General features: G+C 34.3%; 2 protein-coding genes across 4 annotated transcripts; one reads left to right on the forward strand and one right to left on the reverse strand.

The window, feature by feature from the left end:
• The first annotated feature begins 336 nt into the window (after positions 1–336).
• Positions 337–8,657, forward strand: LOC140746928 (uncharacterized). Its single transcript, XM_073079088.1, has 6 exons — positions 337–505; positions 1,370–1,494; positions 2,383–2,695; positions 3,383–3,513; positions 7,696–7,921; positions 8,301–8,657. The coding sequence occupies exons 1-6, from the start codon at positions 388–390 to the stop codon at positions 8,387–8,389; spliced, it is 1,002 nt and encodes a 333-aa protein (XP_072935189.1). The 5' UTR covers positions 337–387; the 3' UTR covers positions 8,390–8,657.
• A 324-nt stretch (positions 8,658–8,981) lies between these two features.
• Gasp (Chitin binding Peritrophin-A domain-containing protein Gasp) lies at positions 8,982–24,656 on the reverse strand. 3 transcript variants are annotated; one of them, XM_073079091.1, is made up of 5 exons: positions 24,496–24,656; positions 14,281–14,490; positions 13,300–13,488; positions 12,245–12,455; positions 8,982–9,746 (listed from the first exon to the last, which is right to left on the reverse strand). In XM_073079091.1, exons 1-5 carry the CDS (start codon positions 24,539–24,541, stop codon positions 9,692–9,694), a joined length of 711 nt encoding a protein of 236 aa, XP_072935192.1. In that variant the 5' UTR covers positions 24,542–24,656; the 3' UTR covers positions 8,982–9,691. The 3 variants fall into 3 exon arrangements, with proteins under 3 accessions (XP_072935192.1, XP_072935191.1, XP_072935190.1); XM_073079090.1 differs by lacking the exon at positions 8,982–9,746 and adding an exon at positions 10,326–11,110 and having other exon boundaries at positions 12,245–12,452; XM_073079089.1 differs by lacking the exon at positions 8,982–9,746 and adding an exon at positions 10,326–11,110.
• Positions 24,657–25,761: the final 1,105 nt, after the last annotated feature.

The following is a 25,761-nucleotide window of genomic DNA, read 5'->3' on the forward strand; positions in this document are numbered from 1 at the left end:
AAAGAACAAAATCAAAGACTTAAAATATTTATGAGAATGACGAAACATAACCTTTAATGTTTAAGTAAACTCTCGCACATAAAACGCAAAGACAATAAACATATTATTTTGTAACGACATTGTTGTTTCAGAGCATAAAAACAATAAAACGGCCATAATATTTGCGATTTCGCGTCCCGTGGCCCATTAAGATACTTTACTATTCGCATTTGGCGATACTGTAGAACAAGCATATCCTTTTAGGCTTTCCTTTAGCGTCCAGACTAAAACAAGAGCCCACGTATGTATAGCTGGGTACTTGTTTTCGATGTGCGATGCTATAAAAGCTAGCCTTTGGGCTTAGCCCTGACATTGGCCGGCTAGATACGCGGTAGTAGCGATCCCAGGATGCTGAAGGTATTCACTGTAGCCGTTCTGTTGGTGCTTGTGTGCGGCACTCGTAGTGATGGACCCAACTTAATAAAGGATAAAGAAGAAAAAAGCAGCAGGCAGAAGAGATTACTTTGTAAGTATTAAGCTTTTATTATAATAGTTTATTTTTTAAATCAAGCATTTAATTTTTTTTCTTTAATTTGTAAATTTTTCATGTAATATAAAATGTTGTAAAGTGGGACATACTCGTATTAAACATCCTTATTATAAGACCTAATCAAATGGACATAAATCAGATCAAAAATGTTTAAGTCATTTATGATGTGTAACGTTTAAGCCATCAGAATTTAGGAGTCCAAAGGTAACATATACTTATTGTACTTATATATTGTGAATTTATATCGTGAAGTACGCTTGCTTTATTTTATGACAATAATATATTATTACAATATTATTTAACATTAAACATTCGTGCAATTTACTCATTGTTACTTCTATTTTTTTTAAAATGCATTTAAAATATTTCTACTACGAAATTATATTATTATTTTTATACATTGATAGTGCGGTCACTGACCGGTTAAACCTTTCATGTTCAGAAAAGGATGTATGTTCATACGCAACATTACTGACGTGCGCTATCACGATCGCTTTGTAATGCAACTTACATTACATGTTGCGTTCGAGTGACTTATGGCTTTAACCTTATTAAATTGTCAGTGTATGACTAACATTTTTAATATACGCAGTATTGCTTGTCATACATGATACGTCATTATTTATTTCCTTCCCATTATTATAAGTAACATGATACGCCTGAATTTTTATAAGAAGTTATCAATCTTCAGCTAATCCATATGCCTTAATTTGTAAATCCGGTTATTGCAAAAGGGTTATGATTGATATTTGATGTGAAAAATTAAACAATATTTATACATTTTAGGTTAGTTAGGCACACCTGTAAGAACTAAATAAACAGACATTTTCGCCTTTGCAGTTTACGATGAACAAGGAAATTTAGTAAAAACTTATGGCAATACTTTTGTCCATGATTTAACTCAAAATGGGGATAAAAATCCATTTTTCTGGAATTTCATGAACCCGTTCTTCAGTTTTCTTCGCGTAAGTATTATACATTAATTACAAGCACTTATCAATTCCATTCTTTCATTAATCAACAATACAATATAAAATACAACTGAGGATTATAAAAAAGCTTGTAAAAAGAGATTGTTTCATAAAAATATGTATTAACTCTTTCGACCTAATACTCTTATGCTTATTTATTTTCCTTATAAAGATTTCAAAATCGTGACAACGATAAATATTGGTTTTATATCGTCGTGAGTTTCCGTTATTCAAGATTGGGTTTACTTTTGGGATGAGTAATTTGACTTGTTCTTATTTTATCATTCCAAATTTATCTTTGCACAATCTTCGAAAATCAATATTGCATGTGTTGTAATAACATTTAATCATTAAATTCTCGTACAATAAGCGACTTTCTTCCTTGTAAGACACAGTCCCGTTGTGTGATCATATTATTAGTTTAATATTTTCAGTAGTTTCCGAATATTCCGACCATTAATAAATTTTAATTTTAAATGACATTAAGATACTCAGTTTTATTACAGAACATATTCTTTCGTAGTGTCATAATAATGCAAAATGATAAGCGCGGCTGAACATGATACATTTCTAACAATGTACGAGTAATTAATTAATTAATTGTAACAAAACAACTATTTTGAATGATAAAAGTTATTAATGATTGATGCTTATATAATATACGCTAGAAAACTAGGTAACTTAATCGCGATATTAAATATTTCTAAATTAAAAAAAAACTCGACAAAATGCTAAAAATTTCGATTGCTCATGCGTTGTTGCCAGTGAGAACTCAAAACGTCCCATAAAACTTACCACAATACACTCTTTAAACAAGAATGCAGCTAACAAATTAAGCCCTATAATCCCGAGGTCGTAACAAAAATTACAAGTTATTTGCAGCCAGCGAACTTCGGCGGTTCCACCATCGCGTACATGATACCAGTATCGGACGCAGTCGTGCAACAGATCAACTCCAACCCGCTGTATCACAATAAGCTCCTGATCCTCTCAACCCGCGACCCTCTCATTGAGCCCAACCCACTCTGCGCTGGAAGACGAGCACAAATACCGTCGCCAAACCTATGCAGCAACTATCTGAACTGTTGGGATGGCTGGGCCTTTGAACAAGAATGTCCCGCTGGGTTGCTCTTTTCGGTAGAAGGGTACTGTGACTATCCCTATAAAGTTGATTGCCAGAATCGGCGTTTAAAAGGTAAGTTTTTATTTATTCGTGTACTTGAATCCGTTCAACGTATTAGAAATATTATGAATACTTAACTTACTTTAAAGTTCCTTCATACCGAAAACAATAAGAAAACTTTAACACTACAAGCAATTGTATGACCATATTAAGTGTATGTAAATAAGGCTTTCGTTATATTTTTAAGTTATGAATAAACACTTTTATGGTACGTTACATTTAGAAATGCTTGCGTCACAATGGAGGTAATTACAGTTCTATCCATTTGTAAAACACGTCGCTGTGACTAAGTACGGCTTATCAAATAAAATCTTAAGTCACGATTAAAATAAAATATCTGTTTAATTAAAATATTATATTAACGTATACTCTTTGAGAGAGAATACTCTCAGTCATTTTTGTGGAAAATTTGATATTTATAATTGTGTTCGATTTTAAATAAAAGCTTGCAGTATAGGTACCTTTACGCAAAATGAATGGACTTTTATACCACCATACTTATATAATTCCTACACTTATATATCCTACATTTGCAAATGAAGATGCATAAAATATAAAGAAACATGCATAGTGCATAAGTATGACAAACGAATTTACTATTGGCCCAATTTAAAGATATTTCATAATGATACCAACTCCACAATAAATCTACATTGAAATATTTCAATTTATATTTATAAATTTATATTTCGTTTTCAGATACCCCACAGCCGAAATGTGTAAATGATTTCGAGTCATTCAGGAACGAGACGAACTGTAACGAGTTCTTCGTGTGTGTACACAGTGTTCCTGTGCGCTTCAAATGTCCTGCAGACCTCGCTTACAGCCAGGTATAGTATATTCTTCTAAATAGGTACAACATGATCAAGTGCAGGTTAGTGCAATGTAAGTATGTAATTCTCCTCACTATAACCTGCTTGACAAAAACATTTTCTTATTTACCAATAAGTGAAATTGATATTTTTACAACTTTATTCTTAATTTATGTATAAATCCTAAATCTCGTGTATTGGGAGTCACGTTTAAGTTTAAAAGGTATTAAAGCTATCAGGCCATCTAAATTCGAAGATAGTAGATGGTAGACCTTTCGTGTTTCTAAACCAGAAACACCAGCAACTTCTATTTCTGCTATAAAACATCGGTGATAAACGCTGTTGTTTTCTGATTTGAAGAGTGTAGTAAGGGAGAGATTTTTCACGAGGCGTTGTATTTTAGTCCTCGAGGGTAGTAATTCATCTGTGTTAGGATCCGATATCAGGTAGGATCTACTCCAATTTAATCCAGGGTTGATTACAAATGTTCTTGGGTACTAGTGGCCACTTAGATGGACTACATTGTTACTTATATACTATCTAAGATGAGATATAAAATTTAAGCTTTTTATGATAACTGAAAATATGATGTAAATTTTCATATTACATGTTTGAATAATGATACCAATGTTTAAACATCCAAAAATATTTATACGATCAGTTTATCTGTAGAACGTTTAATGCAGGCGTTTATTCACCTGACCTCAGTAGTTCGAGGTAAACGGGACGCTTCAACGAAATACCTTACGCTTCCCTTCGAGCATAAATCTCGCCGTACCGACACGCGAAACACTTGGAATGACTTAGAAATGAAGCGATCTTTAATGAGCCTTTGAAACATGCCTCCAATGCATGAATAACATGCCACGTAGCCGTGCACTTCGAATACATTAACCTCTAATGGCTATTATGTATTGTAAAGGTTTATGTAGGCAGTCGCACTATCCCGCTCTGATCTTAATCGTGAAACAAATGTGCTGTATTTCGTCATGCACTTGAATTAAAATGTTTTAATATTAGCACCTACGAGTATTAGACTAAACTATAATATGATCGGTATAGTTAATGAAATATTTTGACTGCAACCAATTATTTTACTTTGCTAAGTAACTCTAGAAGTAACTAAATGTCATTAAGTTATTCCACCTCGTAGATCCAATGCACATTTGTGGAAATAAATGCCTTACTCATAATTTTAACCTTTGATGAGCTTATAAAAATCTATATTCACTGTAGATTTATCACAGTTATATCTACGGTATACGATGCAGGCACCATCAACAAGTATATCTGCCTTTTAGCTGCAGTATTTATTAAGTGACTAATTTAGCTTCAGGCACAATGACACATCTGTGTTTAACTTTAAGTTTTTTTTTTATAATATAAGAGTAGCAGACGAGCATGCAGTCCACCTGATGGTAAGTGGCTACTGCCGCCCATGGACATCTGTAATCAACCCCAGATAGTATTAGATATTCCTACCTGAGGTCGGCCACAAATGCGCCGCTACCCCTGAGGACTAAGCTGGAACGCCTCGGAAAAGTCTGTCTCCCTTACCACACCCTTCAAACCGGAACACAGCAGTGCCTATCACTGCTGTTATTACGTAGAAATAGGTGTGGCGGTGGAGCCGCCGGAGTCGAACCACAAAGGGTTCTACCACCTTCAAAAATACAAAAACACCTTCTAAAGTACCTAAAAGTTCTGTTACATTTAGACTTTTTTACCACTATCTGATGCTAGAAACCACTTACGTCAGGCAAATTGTATGACCTTTTACAACGTTGAGTATATAAATAAGAATGAATTATATGTTTCCATCCACCTGTCTCTTAGCTCACATAAATTCGCTTGTCGCATTGCGAGTTTCTCCTACAGAGTTAAATTCTGACCTTGCCCGGGGCGGGATAAAACTACGTCGGTATGCGTTTTATTATCGAGTTTTCCTTGCTCCTCCCAAAATACACCTTATATCTTAATAATTATGTGTGATATGAAAGGTATTTCATTGGAATAACATATGAGCTTCGCTTGGGGGTAACAATTTTACTTACTTTTTCATAGATTGAGATCTAAATTAATATGATACTTAATTTTGATCGTGTTTTAAAATTAGGTATTCCACTACAAAATTAGTTTAAAAATTTCATACTTTTCGACCATTTTCTTGGGGCAGTAATCTCCGTACAGATTGGTTATAACTGTATTTTGATAACTATACCTACTATTTTTTTTAAGATGGGAGTAAAAAACGAGATTCCAGTACACTTCATGTTAAGTGGTCAACTACCGCCCATTGATATTGGCGATCGATTCGGATCGAGATTCTACCTGAAGCCACTCACAAACGCATTGCCCCCCTTCAATATTGAGATGATCATCTCATATGTATTTAAGACAATCGGCATTCACACCCTTCCACTAAAATGCAGAGCTGCTTCAAATAGGGTGTAGCGATGGTACCCCCTCAGTCGAACCGTACTAGCTCTACCACATTTTATGTTTTTATCCATAGGAACCATAACATAGTAAACTGGTAAAGAAGGGTATGTAGATAGCATTTTTAATTCCCCTTTTAAATTAACTTGAACCTGAGGATCGATGTTTATCACAACTCTCAGTAAACTTGGTTCCGAGGTCAACTGCCTTTCTAAATGACTCACAAAGCATTTTCTTCGCAAATACCTCATAACATAAGTCTTCGTTGTTTTACCAGGACTAATATGTTTTACCGCATATTTTGTGTATTTTTCCATTAAACATAATAACTACCTACCTATATGTTTACAACTTGGTAATTTCAAGGAAAAAAGTGACATTATTTTTACGGATATTTTGCTTCAAAATGAATTTTAAGCAACCAGGCGTTGGCTGACACGATGCTTGAACAAATAACTATAAGAGCTAGAGTAGGCGCCGAGCAAAAATTTATACTTTTAAAGTTACTGCTGAAAAAAATACCACATGACGCTCTATAGTATGAGTTAATTAAACAATTAAGTGAATCTGTAGATAAATTAATAATCATCATTTTCTGTATAAAAAACCAAAATAACAATAGTAAATTCCTTAAATATATTTTTCACTTTCACTCAAAACTAACCATTAAAGTGAAGCAAATTAAATTTAACTGCACCCCCATTTGATGCTTAATAGGACTGTTAAACTTTCAAAACATATGTATTCATATATAACTTCCTATACAACTTAGATAGACCTGTTACATCTGAGGCAACTTTCTATCACACGATATTGAGGCCATTGTAAGATTTCAATGAGATTTATTTTTTTATAACACGGACGCAATAAACTATATACACATACAATCCTGTCATAGATAAATTCAGACTAAATCAAGTGTAATACAATAAAGTACACTCCTAGTACCTAAGGGTACCCCTCGTAGTTCGACTACAGAAGCGACATGGTTACACGTGTTTCACCATTACTGGTTTGAAGCGTGTGGTAAGACATACAATGACATATGTTTATGTGGCGTGCCATCTTAGTTCTCAAGGACCACATCGGTGTCCAAACCCATGTTTTTTTTTATGTTATAGGAGTAGCAGACGAGCATGCAGTCCACCTGGTGGTAAGTGGCTACTGCCGCCCATGGACATCTGTAATCAACCCCAGATAGGATTAGATATTCCTACCTGTGGTCAGCCACAGATGCGCTGCTACCCTTGAGTACTAAGCTGGAACGCCTCGGAAAAGTCTGTGTCCCTTACCACACCCTTCAAACCGGAACACAGCAGCGCCTAACACTGCTGTTATTAGGTAGAAATAGGTGTGGCGGTGGTGCCACCGGAGTCGAACCACAAAGGGTTCTACCACCTTCAAATCATTCATGTATTATTCAATGCTATTTAAGGTTGATTCCAGAAGTCCACGGACAGCTGACACAAACTTTCAGATAGAGCTTTTCAGATAAGACAGTTGCAGACTAAGCGATTATTATTTCATGCGCAACTTAATGATAAGCACATTGCGTTAATTACTCGGTTGGAACGATTCTTAAGTGTTTATGTTTTATTGAATACGTTAGCACAAAATGCTAATGTTTTGTTTAATGCTAATTTCAGCAATACTTCAGAATTAGGTTGCGTGATTTAAACTCCACACTCCCATGAAGAATCAACACGTTAAGTTCGTCACCAAAAGTGACGTAGTTTTAATAGATTCACATTTGTTTTACAGAGACTCGGGGTATGTGATTATCCGTTTAGGGTGGAATGCAACTCGACTCTCAAAGGTGATGCTGCAGCTTCTACGTCGCCGGTACAGCCAGCATCCGACGCCATGTCGACGTCCACAGCTGCTACAAGCACCAGCGCTACCCTTTCTAGTTCCTCAAGCCCTATCAGTTCATCGACACCTGGTATTAAGGATACCATGATACAGAAGATTGATTATAATACCCAGAGTAAGTGTGCAGCATTTTATAACTCTTATCGCTTAATACCTTATTATCAAATTGAATTAAATATTGTGTTTCAAAATTGAATACCTAACGAGGTGAAAATTAATTAGTACCTACTAAGAAACGTGGAATTATTTATTTACTAAAATATGTGTTTGACCATAGTCAGTTTTTTTTCGTGTGGCCATGTTTATCGTTGAATTAGGTAATATACTCAAAAATATTTACATAATTATTTTATTTCTAAATAACAAAAAGGGTGAATTAGGAATAGCAACATTTTGTGTTTAATTCAACTGTAATTAAGTTATTTCTTCAGACAAAATACTAATTGCATACTCAATAGCATATTTAATTATAGTGTTTTTATTAATATTTTCAGGCTGGTCGTCGACTCATGTAGCGATTTCTCGACAAGACGCTATTCGCCAGTTGAAACTTGGAAGCATGGCCCAAATAAAAACAGACTAATAACTAAGTCTACAGCTATTACAAGTATTACTAGACTTTATTCAATATGCATAACACTATCAAAATTGGCTTTATTACTGGAAATTTTCAAAATATAATCAATTATTGCGATACTACTGATTTCTAGTAATAATATCTGGAGTTGATGGAAAACATGGTACTATAGCTTTTTATTACTTTTTGTGATCATGTTTGCATTTAATTATACAATAGATATGTAAGATCAAAAGATGTATGTCTTCAAATTTAAATAAAAATAACCATTTTATTTTTACTTTCAATGATCCATCCACACGATTATAATCTTTAATTATTTTCTAGCCCCATTTCTTGCAAAATTTAGCTAATACTTAAGATTTGCACGTTTCATAATATCAAGTAGGGGGGAATGTAGAGAAAAAAATACATTATTTCTTTCGATGTCGGATGTTAGAGTGGCGATGATTAAATATATCGTATTCTATTATTTATTAACGAAAATGTTTAGAAAACTATATAGAGCTCAGTAATTCACATCACTTTCTGTAACACTTACATCTTGTCATTTTAAACTTACATCTAAAATCAAGGGTTTTGGGAAAAAAACAGAGACTTTTGGGTTATATATTTATTTACAATAGTTAGTAAAAAAATATTACCTAAATTAACTTACGCCTATTTTAAATTTATGACTAAAACATTCTTCATTTCGACACAGCACCGACGCGTACATTGGTGGTACCATGTCAAATTATCTTAAGTTAGATTTCAGTAATTTTTTGGCAACAACTAAAATATGTATGAAAATTTTGAAAAATCATTTTCAGCTCTAATCTCACTTTGAGTATTATGTCATGAGACTAAAGAAATTTTGATGTACCTAACAGAAAATCAAAATATTTCGGGTTTAATATTTAACTTCAATCGAGCGCCTCTTCAGACAGACAACAAATACCTCAAACATGACATTTTAAAAGTTAAACTTACACTAAGTTGTCATGTCTGCCCTCATTCAAAGTACCTATGATATAGTCTGTGGTCTGCTCTATATTAACTATAAGGAATGTAACTTAAAGTATATGTCGTCATTTATTTTGTAAAGTGGTTCTTATTGAGAACCAGTTAAACATGACAAAGCATAATGCATAACTTAATTATACTTAGCTTCGATATCACGTCTCTACTTGTTATTTAATATGGAATGAAAGTATGAGAAATCGATATATCACATTACAATATTCCGAAGAGGCATGTAGTCATAGACTTTTAAATTAATTCAGATAGCTTAATATTCAGTCTGTCCTTGGAGCCGCTCCTAGTCATTCACAATCCCAATTTCTTGAGTGCTTTCAAGTCCACGTCACCGTAGTAATCTTCGCTGTAAAACAATAAAAAATGTCAGATGGGGTATTAACGATGCGCATTCGGTACCAAAAAGCGTTTATATTTATATAGATTTTCAATTCTTTACAACAAAAAGCGGCAATTACAAAAAGAACGAACTACTTCTTTTGGTTACCGAATTGTTTATATTTTGGCAAATAGTAAATTTTAAAATTCTGAAACAATTAATAATTTATTTCGCAAGCAAACTTGTATTTTTAACTATGAAAATTATGAACGTGACTTTAAATTAATTTAAAAGTTGTTTATTATTAATATAACTTTTACTTTTTTACCTGTTAATTTTACGAAGGCTTAAAAAACAAATAACTTACCTGTGAAGGTCAGTGCGGTATTGACAAGAGCCTGGCTGTTAGAGTTTCTATTCAGTATATACAGATTAAGATAACAAGAATACATAGGTAAATTACTGAAAGAGACAAGAAGGTATTAAAATGTTATTAGAAAGTGATTGCAAACAAAATAGGAAATAGAGTGGTCGTGAAAGTAGATAATGTTACTAGGAAAATCGTGCACAGTGCAGTACTACGTTTACAAAAAACATACAACACAGTATTTTTTATATTTTTGTTTATTTTATCACTAAAAATAAAACTTAAGTATTACAGTTTCTATATCAAACAACAACACTCAGTCGCAGCGAGATAATTCAGTACATAAAATATTTACAAGGTCATGGGTGTGACAATCAGAATGTACCTACATATTTAAACTGGAAGTGTCATATCCTATTACATCGTTATACATGATATAAATTTAAATGCAAACCCATATTACAAATTGTATGCATACGGTACTTCTGTCTATAAAAGATACGTTTCAAGTTGGCGTGATAGTGCCTGCTGGTCTCGATACACGAACAGGGCTCTCAAAACTAAATACAATACAATAAATATGTCTACCGTTGTATGATTTCAACTAACTCTCTAACCTGCCTCTTGAAACTGTTTTTTAAAAAGGCTACAACGAGAAAGGTATTTGGCAACTAGAAAAGAATACAAATCAAATTGGCTCCACTCACTTAACATTCGAAATTTGAACCTGAAACAACATCTCCGTGCAACAAAAGCAACGTTACTTTTCTAAACAATCGATTTATATTCAGCCTGTATTGCGCATTGCTAAAGTGTCGTGGCTTGCGGTGCGCGGAGATTTGTCTTTAGTAACGATATGAGTATTAATAGGCTGTGGTGGGAAGAGAATATTTAGTTCTCTTTTTGGGGGCGGGGTTTGAGCTGCTTGGGCGGGGTGTGGCGGGTCTGGCCGTCGGTCTGGATACCGGCCAGAAGCTCGCTCTTCCTAATCGCCTTCAGATCCAGAGCACCATAGTAGTCCTCGCTGAAAATGTACGCGAACCTTACTACCTGTCGCTTCCACTTTTCTTTACTATACTAATGTTTTTACTCCATATTTTCGCAAGTGGTCGATATAAAAGGCTAACTTAGCTCCTAGCAACTTTTACTACTGGGTAGTTGTGACTAAGAGAATTGTAAATTGTGTAACAAGAACTCGTTCACAACGCCCGATATCGAGTGAACTGCCTTGAGACAGCAATGAGAATACTTGTCCGCTCGCTTTTCTGAGAATGCTGTTTAACATTTGTTTTTCTTGCCTTCAACAAATGATGCAGTATGGAGCTTGCTAAAATGTACTGAGCGATCTAAATTGACCTTCATTTTATCGAGCCGTGAGCGATAGTCGCATCTTGTTCGAAGCACGATTGCTTGACTCAGCTAGACCCTGAGCCGGATATTAAATACTTTTAAATGTCTCGATCTTCCTAATATTGTTATTTAACTCTTTTAACAATATTTACCTATTTATTTAAAGTAACTGTATTTGTTTTCAATATATGACGCGATATTGCTTCAACCTTGTTGCAGTACAGTTACGGGCCACACACGGTCAACGAGGTTCGTTTGTATTAAACAATTTGTACATTACCATATGCACTCCGTTACATACCGGGCGGCATTGACCACGAATTCTCCGCGGACGGCATGACACTCAGTAAACCATGCTACTTTACATCACTCAAGTTAATTTTATGATCGGCCTAAATTTCCCGCAATAATAACTCAGGGCTCCAAACCGCATATTTGTCAGGAATTCAAGTGGGCGAGCTTAAATTTACAGCCAATTTTACATAGTTCAAATACATAAACCTATGAATACATTGAAAAGAAGTACACACTAACACGTTACGACAGATTTTGACTAGGGTTTTGAAATGGTGCATAAAAGGTTAGTCACAAGGAGAAGAACTGCTTAGCTGCTAACGGATGGGTTATAGGTACTAAGTTGAACATTAAAGGTGTTAAGTACAATTAGATGATTAAACACCACACCATTGATATCCAACTAGTGAGTTCAGAAAAGTTTAAAAGGTGTTCAAGTCTTAGTCAAGACTGTTTTACTTGAACTAGTAAAGAAGATTTTACATATATATGATAATTGAAGAAGTTGACTTACCATCCGGGAACATCTTCGGGGTCTTCGCAGTTGCCGGTGCCGTCACCATCTCCGATCTTGAAGACGGTGCCGATGGGGCAACCGTACTCACGGGCGACTCCCTCGAGACAGATGTAGTATTTGCGGCAGTCCTCAGGGTGGGCGTGACGGCTGAAGGAGCCGGCGTTGGAGACCTCGCCGGGAGCGGGGCATGAGAAACCGTTCGCTACTTCTGGGAAACACCGAAAAGGGTTACGTGAGATTGAGTGCAGAAGGCGAAACTGAAACATAGTCAAGTAATGGTGATTGTAAGACAAGAGTAGAATGAGAATCGCTTACAGGGTGTGTTCAAAATTCAAAGTGCGGTATGAGTGACATAAGTTCTTCTAAAATTTATATCAATAAATTAAATTAATATACAATGGTTAAGATCTTTTTAAATTTCTTTGCATCAATAAATAAACGATAATTTTTACTACAGAGCTCTCTTTCAAAACATTGCCAATTCTCTGGTGTCGCAAATGTCAAGGTGACCGTGATCACTTTCAATAAAATGGCTCCTCTGCCTGCTTCAGTTGAATAAAGATGCGATCAATCGCTTGACCTACTTTTTAAATATTCTATTTTAAGATGAATTTTGGTGTGAAAATCTTTTTCAGTTTTGGTATGAAAAAGTTTCACGCTGTCCCATTGTGTCAAAAAATATATCTTTATTAATCAATTTTAGCTCTTTCGTTTTCTTTCTTTTCGTTTCTCTTTCATATGTATCAATTGTATCAATGTACATTATTTAAGATTTCAATCGATATAAAAATAAATAGTTTTTATCTTTAATCTATATCATAATATTCAGTGGTATGTTTCAAAATCGGTCTCTCGCACTCTAGGGGTTCAAATCCCAGAGTAATATTTATGACTTTGCGCGTATAAGGAATTAAAACCTCACGAGAGTACTTACAATCTACATTCCTGAGGCAAAATCTCAAGGGTTTGTCAAGTCTACCAATTAGAACTAGTTGGCATGGTGGCCTCCGAGCTCTCGTGCTCAGCAGCCAAGTAGTGGTATCAGTACGTACCCTCATTCCTGCACTCTGGGACCTGGTCAGCCCACATGCACACGCGCGCTTCCCTGTCGTAAGCGAGTCCGGGGCTGCACTGGTAGCGGGAGGCTTCACCGTTCCAGCAGTTCCAGAACACGTCGCACTTGTTATCATCAGAGAAGATACCGTACAGCCTAGCGCAGTGAGGAGTGGAGATCGGGGGCTCTGCAAGGAAGACGAACGACATTAGAACTTCGTAAAAAGTCATAAATCGAACAGGTTAATATGACACATAGAATATGTAAATAAATCTCATTTTAACAGCAACATTATTTCAACCATAAATAGTCATATAATCAGATATCTACATAATCTGTTTAAACGTGATGTATGTTCACACTAACTATAATTAATACGATGATAATGGCCAAAAAACCTTGAACATATCCTGGTCACACTATAAGTAAGTGGAAGACACGCACACGTTTATTATATGTAAATCCTTCGACCTTGACCGAATACTCGTTGTGTGATAGTCCCATGTTACCAACTTAAGGATATCTTCACAATTTTGCCACACGTATTGACATTTAACTAATTGCTTCCGCTATTGCTTGCCATTTAAATATAGCTTAGAAATACGATCGATTATTGCAAAAGCGTTGCAACTTATACTGGTAATGACATGGTAACAAAAATCTTATTACAAACTTCTGATACGTATTATTATTATGAAACATTTAAGTAGTGATATCTTTAATATTTGCAATTCGGACTATCGCGCAAATGGACCAGGTTTTAAACCTCTGCTTCTTCGAAGTTTTGTGCGTGTCAGAAATCAACTGTCATTCATAAGTTCCTAAATAAAATTCTCAAAAATGTGTATGGTTTTATTGGTCTTCCAATCTGCACTTTGCCAACGTATTTGACTATGATCTAAACCTCTCTCATTCTGAAAAATACCCTTACCCACCACCGGCAAGACTTGCTTGATGATTTTAAGCCGTTCAAACTTACCAAGCTGTGTCCTTTCGTTGCACTCAACATTGTGGAGGTAGTCGCAGTTCTCGGTGAGGTACTTGGAGTCGGTGGCGTCGAAGGCGAGACCGTTGCCGCAAGTCTTCAGCTCGGCGACACCGTTGTCACACTTCCAGTATTTGTCGCAAGAGATGTGGTGTGGGTAGAAGCCGTAGTCGTCTGGGCATTTGAAGGTTTCTTGGGCGACAGCTGAACAAAGAAAATGTTTATAAGCATATTGATTATATTAATAACTTAAGTTTCAGTGTTTTCTTATTTATAAGTAATGATGAGGATTGGAGAGATTAAATTAAGAAAGCAAGCTTTGATTGATCATGCCCTAAGTGAATCGTCAACTCGAAGCGCGGATTCCGCACGACATTTTGCGCAAGAATCAAATACTTGATAAACTGCCAATATTGCGATAGGACGATGTGGCAACGTGTCATCAAAAACGCGGGTCTTCCTGAATTTTAATTTAAATTTCAAAAGAAACCACCAAGGGGTTTGCCAAGCGACGATTATGGCACGCAACTTATTTCGCAACATACCGGTCGCGGGCAGGGCCGCTCTTTCTCTGCGGAACGAAACGACAAACTTGTGTTAAGCAATGTATGGGACAGCTGTTCTGACTGTTCTGTTATTGTCTTTCTAATTTCCTTGTTGACTTGCACGTGGCCCGAAACAGTAATGCATTCGTTAATCTTGTTTCGCAACTCGCGCTCTAGCACATTTTCCTCCTAAAGCTCTATTTGTATTGGCATACGTACCCAGTCATACTATTCAGAGAGGTTAGTGAGTCAGATTCACTAGAAAACATTTTAGAAAACTCAAAAGTTGCAGCTATTATATTTACCAATATGCTTTTATTCACCACTTCATTAATTAAAAAAATGTTCGGTATCTGTAGGGTCCAGAAACGGTTACTAATTCGATTCTTACGAAAAAAAATTGGGACTTTCTACTTGAAAGTAGTTTTGTATTTTCAACGCCCTCAGATAGATAGATAATGAATAATTAATCCAACACGCCACGAAAGAATCATAATCATCATATCGGATTATTTGCTTCACCAGTAGGCATATTTCATGTTCTCGAATATACGTTATATCACATGCACGTTACCGATGGTTGACATTTGTAGTATCTGCAAGCACATCCTGGTTTTGCAATAACCTGCTCTCTCCAAGGCATCTTAATACCTACGCATTTGTGGTTATCTAAATAGCTGTACTTTTCCTAAGACTGTTGTAATATCAAGTTTTCTTATCAACCTATGCATATTTTACTAAACTTATGGCATATTATGTTTAATTAAATGAAATAGTCTTTTCTCGATTATTGTTCATATCAGTATAAAAATGACAATATTTTCTACTATCCTAAAGATATCTCTAAATATGCTCTAAAGTTCACAGATTGCCTGATCGATTTTTATTAATGATTGAATCGATTGGATTACAACGGTTTTTGTATTTTGGACACGGTGATTCATCAATTAATTCCAATGATTATTTAACTGAAGCATTTGAAGTTTGTCGTTGATCGGTTTGCAATGATTTCTCACGATTACTTCAGCCGTGAGTCATAAGACGGTAACATTCGTACCGAATGCATTTACAATACGAATAGCGACGTTAGCACCGATGTCATGCGGCTTTGTGGTTGCATCGGTGCACAAGATCACATTACATTTACTGGTTATTCACAAGTCGAATATTTTAGCTAACATTACAACCATAAACCATATTTTGTAGCTATCCCAATACCTCTTTTGTTACAAAATCATTGGCACACGAGGAAACCTGTGTTAATTGCTTACGTAATTCGTGCTAAGAACCGCTTTCTGGGTTATGTTGCTCTATCACGAGCTGATTATGGGCAATGTGCGTTCACACCATACGGTAGATTAAGTCTTACAAAATGTCGATTCACGTGGTAATGCTATTTTTCAGTTATGTCGGTTATGTCAATCAGTGTCGGTAGCTTTAAGATATATGGAATAAGGTGACTCTATTCGTATTCGTATTTAAGAGAACGTAGTGCAAAAAGGAATAATTTTATATTTTAACGGTCAAACTTGAGATATAAAAATATTTTTAATTGCCTACCATTTTCGCATAAAATTATTAATATTATATGAATAACAAACATAAAATAAGGTGTAATTTTTACGAATATGAATATTCAACACTGTATAGAAATATCTCGCTCTGAATATCTGAGTGAACTCATCAACATGAACTAAGGCAACCTTTCTCATTTATTTGAATAGAGTCGAGGTTAACTGCTTACGCTTAACCACATTCCATGGAATCATTATACTAGGTTTACACTGTGTGTAAGTTCCTCACGTTTTACTAGTTCAATTAGTGTCATTTACACTTTGTAAATGTAAACGAAGAATTATGTTGTTGTCGATTCTAACTGAAGGTATTTCTTTGATTGACAAGTTGATTTTACTCTATAAATTTTGGGTTACGATAGTGATAGTGTCATAATATTTTTGCTATACTAATTTAACAGAATTTTCTACTTCATTTATTCAATATTAATGCTTATGTATTTGTTCTTTTGTTTTCTAAAATAAAATGAACTTACTAGTCAATAAATTAAATTGCAAAGGCAAAAAGATTATCTGCGCAAGCGCAAGTCAAAGCTTTTAAGTCTGTCTAATACGTGATTTTTCTACAAAACTAAAATTCAATTATTGCGTCTACATCTAGTTATCTAGTTCATTACTTCTCGGTGATTAATTAATAAAATCGCGCACGAAACAACTTCACGCCTATTACTTGCGAAAAGGCAATAATTGGAGAACAATAATTGCATATGCATATTTACAAACTGCCCTTGCGTGTTTATCAAAGTTAATAGCTGTAAAATATTTCAGTTATTTGTGATAGTTTTTGAAAGGGTTTTTGCTTGCGAAAAATACGCGTTACGCTTGGTGCGGCTTAGATGTTTAATAGCCGAATAATTCAAATAAAATACACGAATTTATGCTGTAAACTCAGTGGTTGTGTTACATTAAAAACAAAGTACTTTTAATTAACTGCAAAGAAATAAGAAACTTTCAAATTCCCTACATCTTGCGTATTCTTTCAGAATATAATATAAATTTGATAACAAGAATACGTTTTGGTTCATTATCGGATTAATTTCGTTATTTCCCAACGACTTGTTCTATTTAAATTTCGACACCCAAAGCGAGATAAATCTGAAAAAATAGTTTTACCCACGTAACAATAGCTGGTAACCTCTGCTCTAGCGAATTAGTGTCACGCCAGTAAACGAGAGCACGAGATGGTGTCGCAATCGGAGGCTGACACCGGATCCTGCGCGTACGCACGATGACATAATATTGACATGACCGACTGCTCACACAATCCTTATGTAATCTAGTAGCAAGTGTCATTTGCCAAGTTTGGGACTGTTGATATGTGAGATGATCTATTGGTACTTACCAGCCAAATGAATCAAAATCGAATTAAATTTCGAATAGAAGTCATTCGATTAATATAAAATGAAACTTAAGGATCAAAGTTTTGCCAACTTATACAAGTCACATTTCATGTACTTGTTCAATCATCGGAAATAATTACTAAATCTTAAGGCGTAGGGCGTGCTAAGCTTTACGATTTTTCTTTGTAAAAGTAATATTTTATAAAGAGATACTTTAACTTTCAAAAAAACTATTATTTACATTAATTAGAAGAAAACGACTAAGCTTAGAAAGCTTAACTATAACTCACAAGACGCAGTCTAATTCTTTAAAACGATACGCTCATAATCATAAAATGTGTTTTAAATACAACTGAGAGTCATGAAACAATTAACATCGAAAAGTAAGAGATAACACTAAAACGCCGACCCACTCTCGCGTAACACTTACAAATATCGTATTGAGATATCAATATTACATAAATGTTATCCAATATAAAGGTCGCACCGTTAAGTAATACAGGTGAAAGCCTGACCCGCCAACAAGATGATGGGCGGGACTTTCAATTTCGTTAATACGGTGATGCGTCTGCGCATGTCGTTAAGCAATCTCGGCTCACGACTGACCTTTATCTACGATCTATTTGAATATATTAAACTTTAACGCACTTGAATATCTTAATAAGTTATGCCATATGTAAAGTATATCATCGTAAGTGTGATGATTGCATATATTAACGCGAAATATTTAAATTTGCAGACATGCATGATAATAGGTGTAGCGGTTTTATTGTAATGTCACATAAATTTGAAGAAAACGCAAATGATCTATGTCTTTTATCTAAATATACTACACATATACCTTAAAAGATATTAAACTTATGTATTTTTATTTTAGGGAATTGAATTAGCTATAACTATAAGAGCGACGATCTGTCGTAACATTTAAAAGCATATTAGATAACTACAATAGACTATTATGTGTTGACTCTATCAGTGAAAGTTCGTAGGCTCTCTATTTGGTGCCCTCGGTCTGGTATAAATTTATTCCTTTAAAAACAAATTTCACTGGTTCACTTACATGCAAAACTTTAAAAAATAGTGCTACAAGTATAATTTTGATCCTTAAATCCTCAATTGCATAAACTATACACAGAAACATAATTCTTAAATAAATCCTGAGTAAAGGAAACTGATATTTACCTTCATTACCTACTAATCACATACCGTGATTTCTAGTATTAACTTTGTGACAAATAAATTTTGTAAAAACAATAAATATTTTCTAATTTAAGACAAAGATAGTAATGTTGAAGATATGAGTCCAAGTAGAGGTCATCCTTATTAGCCTTCCAAAAAACCATTAGACGTTCTTGGTATACTATTTTAATACTACATTTGAAAAAGATAAGACGCAGATTGATTTAGTCTCCAACCTCATGTCAAGAAGCTAACTATGTCAGGTATCAGATACACGAAACGGACATGACATAAGAAATAATACGGTAATAACAATTCGGCACAGGTGCGTAGGTGCCGGGACTCTGCGCAATCGTTACATCACATCTAATTTCATTATAAGTTCAGTTTCGACACATTTAATTACAACTAATGTTTCCTTTTAAGCTTAACATATGTTCGAAGTACTTTGGATTATAGCCTAAAGTTTAATTGTACATACGATAATTTTCAATTGGAACGGATTGCTTATAGACTACTGAATGGGTAGATGCTAATTAAACTATAATGTATATTACTTGAAAGTAAAAGATCAAGCATTCATAAATGGTACCTACGTATTTACATCTATTTTGTTAAGTTTAACTGAATTAACAGTGGAAAAAACAGAATGTAATATATCTTTTTTTTTCGCTATGTAGAGAAACCGGACATCGTGATTACTCTACACTTTCTCGACAGAACATGGCTCTACACTTTCGAGCGCAACTTATCGTATTTTATATCAAATTCCATCAGTGCATTACATGCCGGCACATCGTGAGCCGTGGATCTCGAGACAAAAAACGAAAACAATACAATACCTAGGGCCTGCTAAGGTTATTTATAACGAGCCACGAAGGACAGACAATCTCCACATCGCGCTGCACCTACGATACTACCCACCTATCGAGATACAACGGTCGAGATTCCTTAAATAAAATATTCACGTTTTAAAATATCCTGCAACAAATACGTACTCTGAATACGGTCGGTATGTTTTTGTATTAAAATGTATTGTTGTTTTTATAACGGAAACAAACAGACATGCAATCCATAATGATGAGTAAGATCCCACAAGTTCTTAGCTCATAATATTCTAGATATTAAATGACTTTTGTTGAGGTAGAACTACAAACAGTTGAACCATAAGATGAACTGCCTCCATTTAAAATACGGCTTTGGTAAAAATAACATAAATAATGTATTGTTATTACTGTAATAAAACGCATTTATAATAGACGGATCTATTAAGTGGTAATATAAAATTGTAATTGATCTAACTGGACTTGTAATTAATACATTTCGATTTCTAATGACCTAAGTCTACTTGTTTTTGTCTAAACGCAATGTTACAACGATTTCTAACTGCAAATGCGTGGTTCCGGCAAGTCCTATGAGTTACTTTGTGTTCGATCATTACATTGAATAGATTTATCTAACTAGTGCGAAGTATATTTATTACACAAAACTTTGTTAGCCATTGAAAACTTTGAAGATGATATTACTTGTATTATATTCTTTATTTCGAATCGCTCAAAGTTAATGTATCCTCAAATGAGTAACCTTAATACTTGTTTTCTAGGAAATCAATATATAAAGTCGGTTTCATGTTATTAATACTGTATCATGGAATTCGTAAATGTTCCTCTATCTTGATGCAATCTTTTTCTATTTAACCTCGGATGTGAATAGACATAGCAGGATCAACAACGCATTGTTAGACATTCGTCATTGTTATAGAGGTATCTTGCTAAAAAGAATTGAATTTCCGACTCATTGTTTCGGTGTGAAGATGCCAATTACATACGAATTTCCTATAATAATTGACCTCTGACATAACATTTTAACTAACAATTCGTAGACACGCCACGCGACTGTCTTATTCTTTGTAATTTTTGATTTAGTCACGTAAAAAATAATTACTTAAATGTTTAATTTGTGTGAAAAGTTATGAGATTGGTTTCGGTTTTTTTTTATATCCGCATGCTAGATCCTATCTATGAGTTTCTATCTAGTTATGAATTTAACATAACACCAAAATGCATATATACTTTATACTCTAATAGCACTACAACGTACATAATATCTACAGCTGTCTACAAGTAACTTGGTAATCATTTGATATTTGACAAATGGCTACTTTCATTTTTTTCATTTTCTTTTTTATTACCCGATAGAATACAATAAATAAAGCTGTTATAAGCCTAATTTAATAAAACAATACAACATCTAAACGTCGCTTCTTTATAAAATTTCTATTAAATTTTCCTTTACGCCCAATTACTGCAAAATATTTGCTCTACAAATGGATAACAATTGGGCAATAAGTTCCGCTTTTTTGGGCGTTCATTCGATACGCCTCTATTGCAAGTGATTCAGCAACGATTATTGATATACATCTTGACTGAAAACGCTTCGAAACCCGATGTTTACCAACTTTAGCCACTTAAGTTGTTTAGTTTTATTTTGATAATAAAGTCACGTTTATTTTGTATAGTTTACAAAAAGGACAACAAAGTGATAAATATCGTTTCTCTTTGTAAACTAAATTTTCTATCTTTGATCCAATTATTCAATAAGCTATTGCAGATTATTTTTATTCCATTGTCCAATCCCTATGCTAAAAATGTAATGATTTGTGGCCTTCTAATTATATATAGAGCACAGAAACAAACATCTAAAAATAGTTTTTTAGGAGGCTTTATATACTTACTTATCTTTCCTACTTACTACCTATAAGCCTACCCTAAAGGATTAATTGTTACGTTGTGATTAGAAGAACCCAAAATAACACTAATAATAACCGAGACGCACATAAATCCCTCTCAAAGCGCGTTCGCGTCTCTAATAATTATTGTCCACTTTCAACGACAACTAATAACAATAAATAATTACCATACATGTGATCGTAACGTTCAATCTTAGCATTTTATGTGCATTCAAGCAGCATTCATTTTCACCAAGTTTTCTTTCTTTGTGAAATTCGCACACGCGTCGCGAAACGAGATAATTGAATACCTTCACGCAATAACGGTTTTATGAATATCTAATTGCTCCAAGTGTAGAATTTCGCGATCAAATATAAAATATTTAGTTCATGTAAACAATAGCGCGTAGTGAACAATTTTATTCATGTTGAATTTTGTCTAAAAATTGTATTGCGGTAAATCCATTGTATATATTTTATTGTAGGAAATAAAAGTATTTTCTAAATAATCTCCAAAGTACAAACTTTCTAGTAACTGAAGTATCGAAAGTATCTCTTATCAGTGATTACGGATTTTTTATGACCTATTGTTTTAAGTTTCTATGTCGTTACGACTTAAGCTTATTTTTCCTCTTGATGCCTTGATGTTTTTCCTGTGCCTCTTATCTATAATTTCTAAAATATTTTAAAATATCGTCACTTATGCAACTGTCACGAAGTAAGTTCGTGGGAACTGGGTACGTGGTAAAAATGCTAAACAGTGTTAAGTACCACATAACCACGCTGACAGAAGGAACCACGTCCTGCCGAACTAGTTACATTACGAATTTACATACAGAACGCGCTTATGTAAAGTTATAGTTCCTTGGCAAAAGTGAATGACCACTATTCGCGAAGCAAGTTGACGTCAACCCTGACTGCAATTCTATTTTTAGAAATTTATATTCCCGTAGCTATTTTTCTGGACCAAAATCGTAATATTTCGAATGTTCGAGAAACATATCCATATAAAGTAAACGCTCTTTCAATTTCATTCATTCTGAGAAATAAAGGCTCTTAGCTATTTTTTGATATAAAATCGTAATATTTCGAATGTTCGAGAAACAAATCCATACAAAGTAAACGTTCTTTTTATTTCATTCATTCAGAGAAATTAAGTCCCTTAGCTATGTTTTGATACAAAATCGTAATATTACGAATGTTCGAGAAACAAATCCATATAAAGTAAACTCTTTCAATTTCATTCATTCTGAGAAATAGCGCTCTACTGATTCCTAATTAGCATTGAATTGCAAGTTAATTATCAACCATCGAACTAGCATGACGTTTCAAGTATGAGAAAATTACTTTTCTTATAACATTGCAAAAGCAAAACTTTCATTGTTTTCGTGTGTTATACGACTGTTAGTTTTATTGTAATCAATTAGCATAGAATATTTACAACATTCCTAATCAGATTACGATTTACATGTATTATTTATTTCTCTGCTTGTACAATAAAATTCGCAAAAGTTACAATGGCTATAAATATTGTCTTTGTGGTATAAATAAAGGACAACATATAAAAGCCCGTACGTAAATAAGTTGCATGTAGCATAAACGACAACAATTATTTATTTCATTGATTGTCAAATTGAAGTATTTAGATCCTGGTGGCATGTCACCGCCGCCCATGAACGTCTGCAACTATCTCCAATATGGAGTTTTTCCTGTAACTTTGTTCTACATTAGAACAAATATTCTACTAGAAGTCAATCACAGACAGATTGTTTTTTGTTAAAAAAAAATCAACACCGTAAATAGATTTTAAAACTAACAATTTAAATGTCTAACATTACGAATACTTTTATTCTTAATATATGAATAAATGTTAAGAATCTTCTAAACCACGAAAGTGTAAATTTGAGGTTGTTACAACCGAGTTATTCCCAGCAATGTGTGAACACGGTCTTAGTGACGAATGATCTTGCAGTTCTTATGCAACTAGTTCAAAATGAGTAGAAAGTTTAATAAGACCATTAGCATTAATTACCTCATCTCAACATTACGTAGGTACATATAGACGTCTACAAGAAAACAATTACTCATTCTTAAGCAAAATATTCTTTCATATATTTGTGTATTTCTAATTACTTGTAAATACCTATCTAAATGTTTTATTTAATGTCTTTTGATATTTCTTATATCGTGATTTTTAATATAAAATTGATTGATAATATCTATTATACTTAGCTACTGAAATATGAATAACAATTATTTACAAGAATTAATAGTTTATGGCAATAAAAAAGATATGATCTCATAATTTCACAGTCGATCAAAGCTGCTTTCATTACAAATTACATATCTGGAGGCGGGCGGGAAAGCTGAACGGACACGTAAAGCTATCTAGCAAACAACTTACTGGAGTAGCACTTGGTTCGTTTGATGTACTCATTTTTAAAATGCAATGAAGCTTTAAAAGATATTATATGTAATTTTATTTTATTTTACTTTCGCAAATAAATAGCCACAAGCACTCCTCCAGTTTCATATACGTAACGAGATGCAAATGGAGACACATTACGGTCGCGTTACGAAAACTCCGTGCATGTTCAGAGACAAACCACACGAAATCAGCGTTCCACGACGCCTGCAATTTCTATCGAACACTCATTGCGAACGTACAATGCAACGCCGTGTGGAAACTGATATCGATCGCACTTCGACAGCTTTCGCGTACAGATAGCAATTACTGAGAACGATCCACGACGGCGCATGCTAATACACAGCGCCGACCGTTTCGTCAATCACTGCACTGTCCGCTCGCTCGCCGCACCCTAAATAGTTTAAATTCTACGTACCCACGCCGAGGGCGGCTGCTAGCACTAATAAACACCGTGAATTCATGATTAACTAAGTCCTTGCACGGGAGTAGTGGACACTGTAACGTTCGAGCACACACTGCGAGCGGGTGAATGGGCGGTTGAGGCTTTTATATCGGGTAGGCGTACGCGCAGCTCCGACGGTGAAAAGACTCGCCGCCCGCACTGGCCCCGCGCTCCTCATCCTGCTGGCGGGCCATCCCGTGACGATGACAAACAACCAGACGAGACACACGTCTCTTTAGTTTACACTGATTTGATTTTTTAATATCCGTCTTTGAACAGCCGCGCTACCGACATTCATAAATATGAATGAATTTTTGAACTTAGCATAAAATATCAGTTAACTTTTAAAGTTTTATGATCTAAAATGTCAACGAGGTGTTAGTGTTAAAATCAGTGATAAATACGTTTTTGACAATCTGGTATTTTAGAAGATATTTTAATATAAGCTAACCTTGACCTAATGGTCTTTACATTTAAATGCACCACAATATTTTTCAAATTGATTAAAAATATTCATAAAATCGTTAGTTATTGAAAGTGGTTATCGATTTAAAACTGTTAAACGCTGCAAATTATAAATAACAATCTGTTACTATATAAAGGCATGACAATATTTTTAATTTATATGGTAAGCCGCTTAAGTTTATCATATTGATGTACTTATCGATAACTGTCTACGGATTTATGACCTTAAAGTGAAATTGAGTGTGCACTACAGTTTGTTAATCGACAAAGTGTTATGTGATATGCTTCATTGACATGTCTCGAACAGTCGAATATTTTTATCAATTTCTTAAAGTATTCGTTTCCAGTTTTCAAGCTTGCATGATATGTAAAATACCATAAAGAAAAAATATTTTTTATTAAAATTAAAACAACTAAAACTAAAAAATTTTCACAAAAGCTCGAAACATACGAGTAGATTAAAATCGATTTAAGTCAGTAGGGATCGTTTTATATTTCATATAATACACAAAGAACTAGACACGATTATTATGGGTAGAACTATTATTTCATGAATTAATATGTCTTGAAATTTACCTACATAATCATCATCAGCAAACATGGGTACGCATCTCAAGTGCTACAGATCAGACTACGACAATATATATAAGCTAAGAGGTCCACCTTACTTGCCAAGCACGGGTTGTTACACTTCACATACCTTTATGATCATTATGAACTCTCAGAAATTTAGGTTTCTTGGCGTTGTAGTCTTTTTAATGTTTAATTTGTCAT

This window comes from Epargyreus clarus, unplaced genomic scaffold, assembly GCF_041222505.1.
Source record: "Epargyreus clarus isolate Ecla_fem2 unplaced genomic scaffold, WU_Ecla_fem_2.2 ptg000014l, whole genome shotgun sequence".
NCBI lineage: Eukaryota > Metazoa > Arthropoda > Insecta > Lepidoptera > Hesperiidae > Epargyreus > Epargyreus clarus.